The sequence below is a fragment of the Arvicanthis niloticus genome, chromosome 9 (assembly GCF_011762505.2).
Source record: "Arvicanthis niloticus isolate mArvNil1 chromosome 9, mArvNil1.pat.X, whole genome shotgun sequence".
In the NCBI taxonomy this organism is placed as follows: Eukaryota; Metazoa; Chordata; class Mammalia; order Rodentia; family Muridae; genus Arvicanthis; species Arvicanthis niloticus.
Genome location: NC_047666.1, coordinates 52,941,899 through 52,957,867, shown reverse-complemented (window position 1 = coordinate 52,957,867; position 15,969 = coordinate 52,941,899). Strand labels below are relative to the sequence as shown.

Here is a 15,969-nt window from a genome sequence, read left to right as displayed (position 1 = left end):
CTCCCACAAGAAATGCTCTTTCATTGGGCGCTTTCATCGTCTGTGTGCAGGTCTGGCTTATGAGAGCCTGCCTGATGTAAACGCTGTTGTGCTGAGATGTGAAAGGAGCCAGCAGGCCCATGCATGTTGCAAGTAAGCCTCCTTGGGATCCGAAGGAACTAGGCAGGCAGGTGACTCCCCTAGAAATTGAGGCCGCTGGCCTTAGTCTCGGAAACCTGCAGATGGGGTGAGGTGATGCGCTCACCAGGGCGAGCTGTGTCTCGACACTGGCCTTCGGCACTTCTAACAGAACAGCCTCTCAAGTGGGGTTTGTGAGGAGGGCAAGAGGACCAGAGAAACCACAGAGGCTGGACTGCGGGCCTATCCCCTCCCTCCTGCCTCGCCCCTTCCTGCCAGCATTTCCTTTGGCCAAGTTGTAGAGTTTGGTAAAAGCCTGATGTTATGGAAGGTAGGGAAACAAAGAAAGAGGAAGTGGCTCGCTGTAATTCTGACAGCAGATCTGTTTTCTCTGAAAATGGAACTGCAGCGATGCATGCAACGTTCTTGGCAGGCGGCACTCTGTAAATAACGCCTCCCAGGAGTTCCCAGCCTCTCCCAGGCCTGCAGGAAGCTTCCCCTGCAGCGCGGGGCAGGCGGCCCCGCACCTCACACCCTCCTCCCGGGGACTCTTATTCTGACGGGGTGCGCGGCCGCCTTGCCTGCCAAGTTTGTGAGGCCCCAGGCTTTCTTGTGGGAGGACGCTGGGCTGTCTTCAAGCTCCTTGGCAATGATTAAAGTGAGGTTAGTACCAAAACCCCCTTTCATTTTATTCCCTTATCCTGCCGTTTTCAAAGCAGATGGCAGCGCTGTATTTTCAGCTGTAATTAATTTAAGCTGGGGAGGCAGAACTGATGGACGCAGCAGGGATGTTCCTTGGGTCCCTGTCTCCTGGCCACCCGCACCTTGTCCCAAGCTGAGCCATGTAATCACCAGCCATGTAATCATCATCCTTGCTAGGGTGCTAGGGCCAGCGGGCTATCTGTCACAGAAGCAAAGTGTGGAGGGAGTTGGCAGGATTGAGGAGCACCCAGGTTCAGGTGAGGCAGTCATGTGACAGCGTCTAGTTGGAGGGGAGCAGATACTGGGGGCCCCTGTTCCTTCTCAGCCCAGACACCAAGCTTGCGCTTCTGCTCTCAAGTTTATTCATAACAGAAAAGCACTTGGCAAAGTCTAGAGGCTCTGACCTCAGCCGCTTTCCCTGGACACTCCACTCAGGTTCCCTTGTCGCTCAGTGACCTCTTGACCTCTCGGGTCTGATAGAAAATGCTTTTGTCCCAACTCCGGGGAAATTTGCACAATAGCTCTGCCTTCATCTCCTCTGAGACCTGCGCCCTGCCCAGCCCAAGCTGCATCATGCCTTGCCCCTGGGAGCCCTGGGAGGGACCTGCGGGTTGGAGTGCCCTTGTTGTAGGAGTGGTGCAGACACACTGAGGACTTGGTCCCGCCATATGCAGCTGCCACACAAGTGGTAGCTATTACTGTTAACATTTAGCCACCCTCTGAAGACTTGAAGCAATTGTTCTGAGCTCATAGTGAGAAGTGGGAACCACAGTTATGTAGCTGTGAGTCTCCCAGAAGCTCACAGCTGATGGCAGCCACAAGACGCACTGTCTTGTGTCCTGGTGGCAGGGTATGCGCCGACTTCTGTGGGGTATGTTCACAGTGTTTGTGTGTGTCGCTCCCACAACCCAGGAAGGCTGTTTTATGAAGGCTTATCAGTTCTGTGCTCGAGGACCAGCCCTGTGCTCCTGGCAACCTTTCTCTGGCTTCTCTGTCGTAAGGAGGGACAGGTGGTGAATGAGAGATGTGTTCTAGGGACCCAGCCTAATGCAATGCCGGTGATTTGTCAGAACTTCTAAGGACTGAGTGTTAGACTGAGAACCATGCTGTGACCTAACAGCTCCTCTTCAAGTAGTGTGTACTGTGTCCAGTTTGAACACTTAGACGCACAGTGGCTCTGTTCACATAGTCAAGAAGTAGGAACAGCACAGGAAAATACCCATTGAGAGCATGGGTGGGAGCATGGGTCCCCATGTTACAGTGGAACACATTCAGCCTTAGGGAGGCATTCTAACACACACATGGCTGAACCATGAGAATTCGCTAAGCAAAATAAACCAGAGTTGAAGCAATGACGGTCCACGAGCTGACTCATTACAAGGCCTCTAGCGTGGAGAACAGTGGCTCATCCTGAGGTAATGTGGAGTGGCTGTTCCGGGGACTGGCTGACCTGGGGAATCAGTGCTTAGTGGGGACAATAGAGAACTCATAGAGGTGGGGAGTGGTTTGTATAGCTGTGTGTGTGAACGCACTTAGTACTACTGGACAGCATCCTTAAATACGGTGTTGTACGGGCCGGAGAGATGGCGCAAGAAGTTAAAGGCACTGGCTGCCCCTGCAAAGGACCAGAGTTTAGTTCCCGACACTCACATGGTAGCTAACAACAACCTGTAACTCCAGTTTAGGGGATTCCATACCATCTTGTGCAGGCAAACACGCATACACAAAAATAAATATAAGGAAAAAAATGAATGGTATTGTATCCCTTACCATAACACAGAAAGGGCTAGTGGTGAGCTGGTTCAAATGAAGAACACATGAGTGTCTAGTGTTGAGGCAGGGAAAGCCAGATGTCCACTGTGACCCTCATGCACAGGTGAAGTCAGAGGACTCTGGGGCAGTGACTTCAGTTGAGTGGGTTCTGAAGAGGAACCATAGGCATCTGGCTTTTGGAAGCTCTTGTAGAGTGGGCAGGTGTAGGGCGTAGACTCCTCTGCATGGGTCTAGGGCAAATGCTACCTCAGTGTTGAGCAGGAAGTCGGGTCCTATGCTCATGGTTTTCCCTCTCAGAGCTCCAAGGCAGCTCTAAAGAAGACTGTAGCAGCCAGGGCATTGCTTAGATGTGAGTAACCACCCAGGAAAGCAAAGTGCACAGCTCAGGGAGAGAGAATTCTAGATGCTGACGAATGCCTACTGTCCTAACAATAAGGGAGCTTGAGGCAAGAGAATCTCAAATTGAAGGCCAGCTTCAGCTACATAGCAAGATCCTGAACAGCAGTCGGGGAGGGCGGTTCTGTGACTGAGAGATGAAGTAGGCCTTTAGCGATGGCCTCTGTGTTTATGGGAAGCTTCTAAGGTCGGAGGAGACCAGCTGGATGTTGGTGGCGCATGCCTTTAATCCCAGCACTCAGGAGGCAGAGACAGGTGGATTTCTGAGTTCGAGGCCAGCCTGGTCTACAGAGTGAGTTCCAGGACAGCCAGGGCTACACAGAGAAATCCTGTCTTGGGAAAAAAAAAAAAAAAAAAAAAAAAAAAAAACCCACAGAAAAAAAGAGAAAAGAATGGAAAAGTCTCGAGTTGTAACCAGCTTAACCAGTTACTAGCATACTGGAGTGTTTCCAAGGCCCTGGGTAATTCTCAAAAACCATCCTTTCTTAAAGTAATTTAAAGCCGGTTTCTAAATTCCCTGGTTGTATTAAAGGAAAGAGAGAAAGTTAAGTCCTCCCCTTCTCCAGTTTTTGGAAAGATGGAGTTCGGCAAGGACGAGCAGACGTTTGGAGGCAATCACCGCCCTAAACACTGGGGTCTGGGGACCCTTCCTTTATTGGTAGTGTAATATGGAAACCGTGGTGAGTGTCGGGAGATCTCTTCTTGGGTGCATGTCTCATTGCCAACAGTAGAATCTCAATACCTAAGGTGCATGGAGCTAGCTCTCTGGTGGGTTAATGGCTGATTTTTGTTGCTGTTATTTTTGGTTGTATTTTGTAATTTCTAAGGTAAACTGAGAAGGAAAACCTCCTTTCTAGTTTTTTTTTCCTTTTTAAAGAATGAATATATATATATATATATATATATATATATATATATATATATATTATTGCTGTCTTCAGACACACCAGAAGATCTCATTACAGATAGTCACCATGCAGTTGCTGGGACTTGAACTCAGGTCCTCGGGAAGAGCAGTCAGTGCTCTTATCCACTGAGCCATCTCTCCAGCCCTCCTTTCTGGTTTTTATTCAATGTTGAATCAATGTGTGAAAGGCCCCCACAGAGTACTTTGGAACCTGTCACTACCAGCCATAGACTGCTAGCACTCCTGTGCTGGATGTGGCAGTGTGCAGTGGGTGTGCAGCCATGTGGACTACACGCGTATATTGGAATGCAGGGTGTCTGCTCCACAGGGAGTCACAGGTAGAGCTGAATTGAAAGAAGGTTTACATATGACCTCATCTTTCTTTTTAGATTGTTATTTTTAATTTATGTGCGGGTGTTTGATTTGTATAGTGCCCACAGAGGTCAGAAGAGGGCGTCAGATTCTCTGGAAGTGGAGTTACAGATGGCTGTGAGCCACCTTGTGGGTGCTGGGAATTGAACCCCAGACGTCATCACCTTCTTAGGGGACACGGGCACAGAGCACTGCAGGCCTCGCTAATCCTCACGCTGGTCTTGTTTTCACCTATCATGTGTCCTGGTCTGCAGTTCAGAGATTACCACTGTGCTGAAGGAGCCAGCCTTCCCTGGGTGCTCGAGGGCCCTGGACTCCTCTGCAGTGATGTCCAGTGCCAGGTACAACTAGTTACTGCTGTGGGACGACTGGTTACTGCTGTGGGATGACTAGTTAGTGGGGTATGTGGTACTGCTGATGGGCCGGTGTTTGTTGCCGAGTCCTGGCAAGGATGACAGGGAAAGACATTTCTGGTAGCTGGAAGGAATAAAGTTTCCTAGGTTTTCCAAAAGGGAGATGGCATAGAGACATGGTCTCTGGAGGCAACTGTCACCCACTCAAAGGCTTTGTGCTGAAGCTTTTCTGTTCTGAGTGGCTTGCCTGAGGAAGGAAGTCACATCCCAGCAGCCATTCATGCAGCCATCTTGGTGGCTGCTTCACACGCATGTGCCTACCACACATGTACCTTGGGTAGGTTGAAGCTTCTCACCCACAGTCTGATGCTATTTTCTGGCTATTTGCAACTGTGTGGAGGAAAAACTAGGAGTGAGCCTTGCTAAGATTTAGCTTGGAGCTCTGGAAGACCTTGTAGCAGCACAACAGTGGGGAGTGTGGCTGACTGTTTCCAGACTTTTCCTCTCTAGTGGATGTGTCATGGTAGATTACCCTCTTAGAGTTTCTCCTGGAACCCTGATGGAGGTGTAACCCTGTCTGCCAGCATTAAGAGCCCCTCTGGTGCTGATTATTCCCAAGAATAGGTTTGCTTTTTGAAAGCCAGCTCATTCACAAAACTGCCTGGTGCTATGCAAGACACTGGCTGGTCCTATTCTGGTTGCATCCCTCCTGGTGGCTGGAGGGACTGTCTCTTCTCTCCTGGTCAGCCGTGACCTTCCTAAGCATTGGGAGCTTTGGACCTGCATATGCTACTGGAAGCTGAGGGTGGGAGATAGAGGCAGGGGGAAGATGAGGGGAAGGTGGGCTTCAGGGAATGGTACTGGATATCTGGCATGTTCCCAGCCTCTTCCTTCACCCTGTTCTTCAGACTTCATCTCAGTAGTCCAGAGTCCTCCCTAAATGGTAACAGTATAAAAGCCAGCCCAGTGGTGCCTGTCACTGGGTGGAGAGGGCATGGTCTAGAGATTTCTGCCCATGGCAGATGTGGCAGCTGGATTTCGGCAGAAAGAGCCTGATGCTTTCCATCCCTCTCTAGTTTGAGGACTGCTTAATGCCAAAAACATGATAGTGGTTGTACTTTTTAGTATCATTCATTGAGAGACTGCATAATGACGAAAACAGCTGTACACCCAGGAGCAGCAGGGATCTTAAATGAACATTTATTAATCTCAGCAGCATCTCTATTCATTAGCATCTGAGTGTGCATGTGTGCAGCACATGATCTGCGGGCTCTGGAAACTGGGCTTGGCATGCACATGGGTTCTTGGCCCATTTGTGTGTAGTCCCTGGGGGCTTGTGGCTACAGGTGGACCAGTTCTTGCTTGGCTAACATGAGGGGAGCATGGTGTTCCAACCCCCAGTCTCATGGCAGACCTGATTCTCAGGCTTCCGTTTCTTTCTGTTGTCTCAGCTAGTGATGTAAAACACATGCAGACAGTTGTGGTCTGGGGAACTGGGGCTGGAGTCAGAGTGGGGCCTGAGTATGAGGCCCAGCCCGGGTAAACGGGAGGGGTCATCTTGTAAGAGGGCTACGCCTCTGTGACACAGAGCTAGAGTCGCCGTTCTCTCACCTGCTTATTTCACATCTTTTTAGTAGATGTGTGTGGGGGGGGTTTGGATAACATGAGGGAAAGGAAGTAACTTCCTGGACTGTCTCCATGGTTTGCATTGGGAGGAAGGTGAGCAGGAGACTCTGCCTCAGTGGGGCAGAGCGCTGTGCCTTCAGAGAGGAGTGCTTGTAAGAGCCCTGCTGTCACCATGACAGGAGGAAGTGAACTGTATGGTGCTACAGACAGGTCTCTAAAATCGTATTTTCTTCCTTAATTGAGGCTTGGACTTCAACTTCCAGGAGCTTTTCCCTGGGTGCTGAAGCCCTGTGACTGTCGGTTACAGCTCCTAGGCTGTTAGCTTGCTCTCATGGGATGCAAGAGACAGCTGGAGGAGCCAGAGGAGCAGGGTGGTGGTGGAGGGGACATCATGACATAGCCAGGCTCCTTCATGACTCCTGGGCTCAGTCATGGAGACGAATGACCCAGTCCTCATCAGAAGCATGGCAGGGGTGTGTGGCTCAGGCAGCTCTACCCAGCTGCCTTTACTTCCAGCTATAGGAAGTGAGTGACTCTCCCAGGTAATGGGGAACCCTGCACTGTCACCTGCCTGTTCTGGGACTTGGAGATCTGTCCCTCCTCTCCTCTTTTTCCCTTTCCCCCATGGTTTAGCACTGGGTAATAAGCAGGGGACAGTGCTCCCCAGCTGTGGCCATGGCAAGTTGCAGTGAAGGAAAGTGTAAACCCAGGTGAGAGCGTCCCTTCCAGTGCCATCCAGAGTTGCTGAGCTGAAAGTCAGGTGATAGCCACCACCAAGGCCTTCAGTCCCTCTGTACCCTGTATGCAGGGTAGTGGGTGTCTCACTGGCTTCTGGAGTGGCCAGGCCCAGGGCCATGTGCTCTTCATCCTCACTCACTGACTGGCCTTGGCCTCCTGGTCTCATACAGCAGGCCGTGACTCAGTGTTACCTGAGAGTCAGTGAGGCTTACGGGCCTGGCTTTTATGAGACTCTAGAGCAAAGCTTCTCAACCTGTGGGTCTCATATCAGATACTTACATTATACTTCATAACAGCAAAATTACAGCTATGAAGTAACAACAAAATGTTATGGTTGGTGGGGTGGTCACCGCAACATGCAGAACTGTATTAAAGGGCCACCTCGTTAGGAAGGCTGAGAACCTCAGCTGTAAAGCTCTAAATGCTTTTGCATTAACTATAGGTCACTCAGCAGAAAGCATCACTGTTGAGAACTTCTAGAGATCTAGAAAGCAATGGGGTTCCAGGGGTGCTGGCAAAGTCAGGACTGAGAGCCCGAGAAGCCAGCCATTGCCCCTAACAGCGGGTGCATCCTGAGGAATGGGCCTTCTCATTGTGCCCTCTCAGCTCACTGGGCTTGCAAGGCAAGTAAGCTCTCACCTCCGAGTCATCTCGCTGGCTCCAAAATTTTAATTTTTACAATTTTTGAGTTTTATGATAACAATTAGCACAAAATTATTATACAGCTGGACCAAAAAAAAAAAAATGTTTTCTTCATACCTTTATAAGCTTAAAAACTTTTACAACGTTTTGTTAAAACTAAGGCACAAACACATTAGTAGAGGCTAGCCCAACATCAGGCTCCCCAGCAGCACTGGTTTCTAGCCCTTTTATGTGACATGCTGAACTGGATTAGACATACTCTGAGCTTCTTTTCTTGTAGACAGCATTATTGAAGGATGTCCATGGTGCCTTTCTTGTCCCCACAGACCTATGACCTCCCAAGGTGACAGCACCTTCTGGAGTCTTCCCTCAAGTATCTATCTGAGACTGTTTTGCAGCGTGTATATTGGCAAGTTGCAGAATAGTCAGGAATATGGGCAAATCATAAGCCCAGGAGTGCTCGTGCCATGACATTATGAGGGTCATTCAAGATAGGTTTCTTCAGCTGTCTTTGGCACGTGCCTTAAATTCCAGCCCTGGGAAGGCAGAAGCAGGCTGATCTCTGAGTTCAAGGCTAGCCTTTCTCCATAGAGTGTTTGGTTTCTTCTGAGGAAGGCTTTCTTATCTGACACCCCCAAGTCTCAGTACCATCTTTCCTTTGAGAGCCTGTTATTTAATCCACCCTCCAGTGGCACTGAATTGTGGCTTGGGTGACCTCATCTTATTGGCTCTGGTCACATATAATATCTATCAGTGGACCCCATTCAGTCTGTGACAGAAATTAAAGGCAACTCACGGGAGAGTCAAATGCCTTGCTGAGAGATGTACAGAAAGAGTTCTCTACCCCATCAGGGAAAGGGACAGGTTTAGAGACAGTGGGCTGTGCACTGGAGTCCTTGACTGAACCAGCTTGGTAACTTCAGATAGTGCCTGGGCCCCATCGAATCTCTTTCCCATTTTGGAGTCTGCCATAATAAGGTCTGAGCTCTCAGCAAGGGGTGAGAAGACCACTAGCCTGAAGAGTGTGGGGCCATCCTCCTCCAGCTGGAAGTTTCCCAGCTGGGACTCAGGCCTCAGCTTCCTGTGAGAGAGAATGAGGTGTGTGTTGGTTGGTTAGTTCCCCGGAGTTGAGTTTTAAAACTTCAGAGCAGAAAGTGAGACAGGACCTTTGTGGGCAGGGGACAGAAATGTCAGGCAACCTCGATGGTGCCATGCTTTCTTGGCTTTGAGGCAGAGGTAGTGAGGTGGCTTTCTTCCTGATTGTCAAGGGATGGGAAGCTAGGGTTGGAGGTCACAGAGGATATGGTCTGTACCATCGTGTCTCCACTAATGACACGGTTCTTGGGCAAAGCAGGCGGCCTCTAGGTTGGTTGTGGCTTTGAGAAGGTGTAAAGACTTAGCTTCTGTCCCCTCAACTATTAGTGCTATACTGGGAAGGCTTGAATACTGTCGTCCAGGTTCCCAGGGCACAGTGCGGTGATGACAGCACAGATAAGCATCAGGAAAGCTCACTCTGTTGCCTCCAGGATATCCTGTGTGTTGTGGGAAGCCCGGGGCTGGGTGGGTCCTTCCTTACTCTTCTGTCCTGCCAATGTGCCATGATCCCTGAGGCTGAGCAAGATGATGCATGAGGCTAGACCTCCAGTCTGTACCTGGCTAAAGGCCAGACCCTTGTTTTACCATGTTTTCTTTGGAATTGTACTTCCTGGGATCTAGTCCGTTTTCCTCAAATTCTGTTGACATTTTGTCTTCAGAGCTCAGAGAGTGATTGGGAGCACATAGTGACTGTCCCCAGAAAACCCTGGTTTGGATGAGTGTGGTGGTCTCTCTTTGGCTGCCCACTTCTCTCTAGAAGTGCCCACCTGTGGGCAGGGTCGCTTGTCTCAGGCAGCCCCATGAGTCCTTGAGGCCCCAGCAGGGCTAGTGTTGGTTTTCTGTCCACCACCTTGATCTTTAAGGAGCTGCAGGATGTGTGTGGTTTGGGTCAGCGTCCTGATGGCACAGGGCGCCCTAGGCTGTGATTCATTTAAAGGGGGGAGGGACATGGAAAACAAAGTCTGTCTTTAAGCTCCAGGAATGAGGGAAATGAGCTGGGAACAAAGTGACGTGTAATTTTACTAACATTAACTAGCACATTCCCAGGCTTGCTGTGTCTCATGGTATTTTATGTGTGAGCCATGCCCGGTGCCAGTTGACTGATTTCTTAGGCATAGGGCTGGAGGCCCCTCTTGGTGCCACCCAATTCTGGTCTCTATGTGCATCTCACCATTGGGGTTGGTGCTTGGCCATGTGAAAATGCCGTGGGGATCGAAGGTGGGAGGTGATAGGACTGGTGACCTTGAGGTCCAGGGAACAAGTGATGTTAGCCTATCTGAGTCGTCTTGCTGTAGTCTTCCTTCAGTCTGTAGGCTGTCTTCCCCAGACCCCCAGCCCTCCTTGTATTGGGTTCTTCTGTACCCATTGCCTGCCACAGGGTCTTCTGGGAACCATGGAGCCCCCTGGGATTTCCTGTCTGTGCCAGTTTCTGCTGCTTGAGCCCCTGCGGGTGTAGAATCGTGTGAAGGCTATGGGTGCACTGTGGTCCATGGGCCAGCTCTGGTTCCCCATGAGTCTGCCCACCCCTAGTTCTGCACTCTGGTGTCTTCTTTTCCCTATGCAGGTGTTCACCAGTGAGGAGGCAGAAATGGCCTCTGCTGCTTGGGAGCAGATAGCACTGTGGCCCCACTCCAGAACTGGCTTATAGGATTGTACCTTTTCTCTGGGTCATCAGCATTCCCATCCTTCCTCAATGACCAACTGTGCCTGAGCTGACCATGAAGTAGATCTTGTATGTAGGGAGACAACCCTGCCAAGTGTCTGCCAGCAGGGAAGGAGGGAGGCCACAAAGCCAACTTCGGCCCACAGGTGCCTCTCCCATACTTAGGGCCTGGTTCCTCAGCTCACCTGTTGGTCCTGTCCTTAGTGTTAGATGTCATGGAAGCATCTAGGAGGAAGCACATGGCTCCTCACCAGGGCCCCCTTTGCCAGTCATCCCCTCTGAGCATGGCCCTGTCTTTCAGGAATAAGACTGTCAACGGAGACTGCCGCAGAGATCCCCGGGAACGGAGCCGCAGTCCCATCGAGCGGGCTGCAGCACCCGCTGTGAGCTTGCATGGTGGCCACCTATACGCATCCCTCCCCGGCCTCATGGAGCAGCCTCTTGCCCTGACTAAGAACAGCAGTGACACAGGCCGGTCAGCTGTGGAGCGGCAGCAGGTGTGTGTGTCAGGCAGCCCGGCCAGTTGTCATCTAGAGGTGGACGTTGGGGACCAAGAGCTCCATGGAGAACACTGAGCAGAAGTCCTGAAATGAGAGGATCACGGTCCCCTCATTCCTTTGGCTTAGTCTCCGCACAGTGCAGGGTTGAACCAAAGGAGTGCCTGGCCCTGGCTTGGGCGCCCGTCTTCCCTGGCACTCTGTTCCTCGGGGTCAGTGTAGCAATCCCCTTGAGAGGCCTGTCCTTACCCCGTATGGTTTCATAAAGCCTAAGTTAAATGTCAGTGTCATAAACCTGTGACCCGGACACAGGCTTTTTATCATCCTCCATCATCATCATCATCATTGCTGCTGCTGCTGCTGCTGCTGCTGCTACTATTTCTACTTCTACTAAAGGAAAATAAAAAGGCCAGGCCTATAGTATAGGCGTATAATCTCAGCTACTTGGAAGGCTGAGGCAGGAGGATTACAAGAACAAGGCAACTTCATAAGGCCTTGACTTACATAGAGCAAGAGGGATAGAGGGAGACGGAGGACATGGGCACTTGCCCTGTATGTGCAAGGCTTTAGCCCCACATGGAAAGCCCCAGAGACAACTAAAGGGTCAAGTTTCTAACAAAAACTGTGGTAAGAGACTTTAAAAGCACAGAGGCGGCATGGGGGTAGGGGTGGAGTGGTGGCTCTGTGTGACCCTCGGTGGACTCTGAGCCTCTGGACCTGTGATTCCTAGGTTTCGGGTCAGTGTTTATATGTATGGACAGGGAGGAAGGGGCCTGGCCATTAGGAGATGCTATGTGTTGGGGGCTCACCTGCAGGTGCTGGAGAAGGGGACTCCACCCCATTCTAGTCTCCCCTCTAGACCTGCTGTTGGGTATCACAGCGGGCCTGAGGAGCAGCTGGATGCAGGGAGGGTCCCTGGGAGAGGAGCTTGGGCCGCTGGTAGCGGCACTCAGTGGATGAGGAGCTGACCTGTTCTCCCTCCCACAGAACCGGCCCTCCGTGATTACCTGTGCATCTGCGGGCGCCCGCAACTGCAACCTCTCTCACTGTCCCATCGCACACAGTGGCTGTTCTGCGCCTGGGTCCGCCAGCTACCGGAGACCACCCAGTGGTGAGTTTTCCACCATAGCCGGTGGCATGTGGGAACCCTGGATTAAGCCGTGGGCTGTAATCTCTCTTCCTAAAATTCATAAATTTCAAAACACTGTTTTAGAGCACATGTATGTGCGCCAGGGCTCAAGTGGGGCAGAGAAAAGAACCTCTGTCCCGGGCCCTCTGGGCTCCAGGATCCACCAGTGTAATTTAGTGCCACAAAGAGTCTCTGGCTTTACACTTTAATGGTATGCTTAGGTATCACTGACTGGGGTACTGGGCCCACTGATGCAGCTATCTGTCCTCTATCCCCGCCTTTGCAGCAACTGCCACCTGTGACCCTGTGGTGGAAGAGCACTTCCGTCGGAGCCTGGGCAAGAACTACAAGGAACCAGAGCCGGCACCTAACTCGGTGTCCATCACTGGCTCTGTGGACGACCACTTTGCCAAAGCACTAGGTGACACATGGCTTCAGATCAAAGCGGCCAAGGACAGCGCATCCAGCAGCCCGGAGTCAGCCTCACGCAGGGGCCAGCCAGCCAGCCCCACTGCCCACATGGTCAGCCATAGTCACTCCCCCTCTGTGGTCTCCTGAAGGGGGAGCCACCCTTTGACCACACAGGAATCTGCATGGTTTGCCTGAGCTTTGAACAGTCAGTGCTTAAAAAAACAGAAAGAAAAAAAAAAAAAATCCTGGGGGGAGGGGGGGTGGGTGGTTTATTCGCAAAACCATGTTGTCTGGACTTTGTTCTGCTCTGTTTTATACTTGCTTAGTGTTCATACAAGGGGCCTCAGTGTGGCAACGGAACAGCACGGAGCACTGAGTCCGGCAGAGCATCCTTGCTTCCTGCCCTGGTTACCAAAGAAACCTCTGCAGGTCTGCCACCTGGCAGCCGGGACCCTGCGGCCCTTTTTCAGTCACAAGCCATGACGACACGGGGATCCGGACACTTTGTGCTCTTAGCATTTGAGGCCGGGTGCACAGCCTGGCTTCCACCTGGGGTCTGGCTCAGTCTGCATTTGCATGTGTCTGCCTGAAGAGAACTGTCCTGATTTGCACTATGGAGGGCAGAGCTGCCTGCTGGGCAGCTGTCTAAGATGCCAGTACTGAGGGCAAACTGCTAGGGAACACTTCACCTTGTGTGCTTGCATTGTTGCTGAACTTAGAAGGTCTCTAGCAGGTTCTAGGTCTTTCTCTAGGCTTGAGGTGCTCACAGCTGGACTGCAGACTCCCCCTGACCATGGGCATTTACCCTCTCTGAACACTGCAGTTTGTGAGGCCGGTGCCAAGGCTGGAGGACTCCGTAGTGCTTCTGACATGGTGTATGTCTCAAAAAAAAAAAAAAAAAAAAAAAAAAAAGCTGGTTCCTATTGACTAAGCCCAGACTGTAGCACCGACTGGCTCCTTGTCTGGCTTCTTGTTGGCATTAGCCTGTTTCGTCAGTTTCAGCCCTTGCTACATTCACTGCTGGTCCAGCTGTGCTTCTGAGATGAGTCAGTGCTCACTTTACTCCGGAGAGGAGTGCACAGCCAGTGGGTGTGGTAGGCTGGGGAAGCCCGTTGCTGCTGATTTTCTGCATCCTGGGCTGGGGACTTGGAGTTCATGTCTTTAGGCTCCTTGATACACAGACTGCTCCTTTCCAACTCCTGGCCAAACATCAGGTGCCTGACAGCCTGCAGCGTGGGGGCTGCGTGCGCATCCTCCTATGCTGGGGCCAAGGCTGTACACATTCCTCTGTATACAGTTCCTCCTGCACCACTATTCCTGCACTATTAATAGCTACTAACTAGACATTAGAAGCCAGCAGGACAGACACGGTTGGGGATGCCCGACAGCTGCTGCTCCCCCCAGCCTTGAGCATTTCTGTCCCCTGGCCTGGCCCACCTGAGGGCATCACCTAGCTAGGAGCTCCTCCCCCACAAGGCATTATGGACTCCTGCACATGGGAGCCCATGGAGCTGACTTTTAGGAGGAGGACACAGGTTAGCTGTTGAACTTGGGAAACAGGCACGGGTGGGAAGGTGGGGAGTGATGCCCGCAGTCATAGGGTGGTTACTGGCCTTTACAAGCATGGGCAGCCCTCCTCCTGCCCCGTATAAGGTTCACTCCACTCTCCTGGGCTTCCAAGCTTGGCATTCAGGCCCCTCTATTTTCTGTAGGAAAAAAAGAATTGTTCAGAACACTTTTTTTATATAGGTAATTTTAAAGACCATCATTACGCTGTGCGTAAAGAATGTACAGAGAAATTTGTAGGTATTTTTTGAAGAAACAATTAATTTGTTAATGATATGTAGCTATTTAATTTTCCCTTTCCTATCGTAATCATTTTTTTGTTGTTGTTGTTTGGGGAAAAAAAAGTTGATCTTTTTTGTCGTAGGTGTGTCTGTAATCGTGCAGGTACACAGTTACTTCATGACAACACTGCGTCCGCATCAATAGCCACTAGTTTGTTATTCTACAGGCTACTGAGGTTGTCACAGGAAAACAACCGCACCGCGGACTGGCTCTGTGGGCAACGGGCCTCAGATACCCGTCAGTGAGCGGGTCATCGGTGTTGGGGGATGGGAGACAGCAGTGTGGGTGGCTGGGTCCCTGGTGCGCTGACCTATCTGGAATAGGCCGTGCCCTGGAGTGGGATACCACATGTCAGCTGAGGAGTGCGTCATCCTGCCTGGGCAGGAGCTTGTGACCTCCCCAGACAGAATAAGCCATCTATGTGCGTGCTGACCCCTCTCTGTGTTTGTAAATCTGTAATATACCATTTTCTGTGGCCTGTTGTTTTTTGTTTTTTGTTTTTTTTTTCCTGGAAGAAGAAAAAAAAAAAGGTTTGGCAGGCCATATTTTTTTTTTTTTTTTTTTTTTTACTTAAAAGTAGCCTTAAGAACAATAATAAAGTGCTCTTAAACCAAGGCTGTGTGGCTCTCCGCTCCTAGGGTGGGTGCGGGCTGTGGGCCTGTGCCAGGTAGGCCTGGCTATCTGTGGAGAGCCTTGTGCAGATGGGTAGGGCCACGTGCTGCAGCATCTGTGCTAGACCGTGGTCCTCTGAAGTCTCCCTTACAGAGATCTGCTGAAGTCAGCCATGCATGGCTTCCATTCTGGCCCTGAGACCTTAGGTGAAGGTGCACAGGCGTGGGGAGGGGCTGCTAGGAGCAGCCCATCTGCTTAGTACAGGTGACTAGGCTGCCAAGGGCCCACCCGGGATGAAGGGAAAAATAAGCCTTGCCCCGACTGAGCTCAGCTGGACACGCCCATCAAGCAGAGCTTTGCCCTGCTCTCCCAGCACAGGGCTGTGGCCTCTCCCATCCCTGGAGCAGGGTGGCACTCAACATGCCCACAGCTGGGGGAGAGCGGCTTGGTATGCCACTTGAACACTTGAGGCTATACGCTCAGCACTCACTGTTACCCAGGGCCCACAGGAGGTGCCCTCCCCGTGAGGCTCCTAGCACAGCCTTGTCTGATCTATGTTCGGTCAGAGACCACAGTGAAAAGATCCTGGGGTGTCCTTTGGCAACAGTGGGAGAGGAGGGAGATCAATGCACATGGAAGGACCTGAGCCCCAGATCAGTGGCAATGCCAAGGTTATTATTGAGTTCAGAGCTGGTGAGATGACACAGGAAAGGGTGCAACTGGGCAGCAGAGGGTACACCCTAGTCCTTGGAGATGTGGGGATCAGGACCAGGGAGGTGGCAGGGCCCAGATCACCAGTCCTGGGGTACAGTCCTGCGCTGAGGGCCGAGTATTCCTGAGCTGTGGGTGCCTCAGACGGTCTCCTCGTCACTCATGTCCCAGATCTGTAGAAAAAGGCAGACACTCAGCTAAGGGGTTCTGCTGCCCCACAATGCCCACAGATGACATTTCCCAACTTCAGCTGCTATGACAACAGAGGTATACACTCTCACAGACACTGTATATACCTCCCAACATGGGGGAGGACTGACACCCTGTTTCTTGTACAATGGGTTAAGCCTCAAGTTTCTTCCTTTCACAAGGCCTCA

At 51.3% G+C, this 15,969-nt stretch overlaps 2 protein-coding genes across 13 annotated transcripts in view; one reads left to right on the top strand and one right to left on the bottom strand.

The window, feature by feature from the left end:
- Vgll4 (vestigial like family member 4) overlaps positions 1–14,745 on the top strand; it is a 113,473-nt gene extending 98,728 nt beyond the window's left edge. For 5 of the 7 annotated variants that reach the window (XM_076940292.1, XM_034511191.2, XM_034511192.2 and 2 more), the window contains 3 exons: positions 10,686–10,881; positions 11,869–11,992; positions 12,297–14,745. In XM_076940292.1, coding sequence (XP_076796407.1) covers positions 10,686–10,881; positions 11,869–11,992; positions 12,297–12,568 — 592 coding nt within the window. In that variant the 3' untranslated portion in view covers positions 12,569–14,745. Of the gene's footprint in view, positions 1–113; positions 133–632; positions 781–10,685; positions 10,882–11,868; positions 11,993–12,296 lie in introns of those variants that run through there. The other 2 variants (XM_076940290.1, XM_076940294.1) reach the window with 2 other exon arrangements.
- A 69-nt stretch (positions 14,746–14,814) lies between these two features.
- Atg7 (autophagy related 7) overlaps positions 14,815–15,969 on the bottom strand; it is a 210,128-nt gene continuing 208,973 nt past the window's right edge. For all 6 annotated transcript variants that reach the window (XM_076940288.1, XM_034511187.2, XM_034511188.2 and 3 more), the window contains one exon: positions 14,815–15,765. In XM_076940288.1, the coding sequence (XP_076796403.1) occupies positions 15,733–15,765 (33 nt within the window). In that variant the 3' untranslated portion in view covers positions 14,815–15,732. The remainder of the gene's footprint in view (positions 15,766–15,969) is intronic.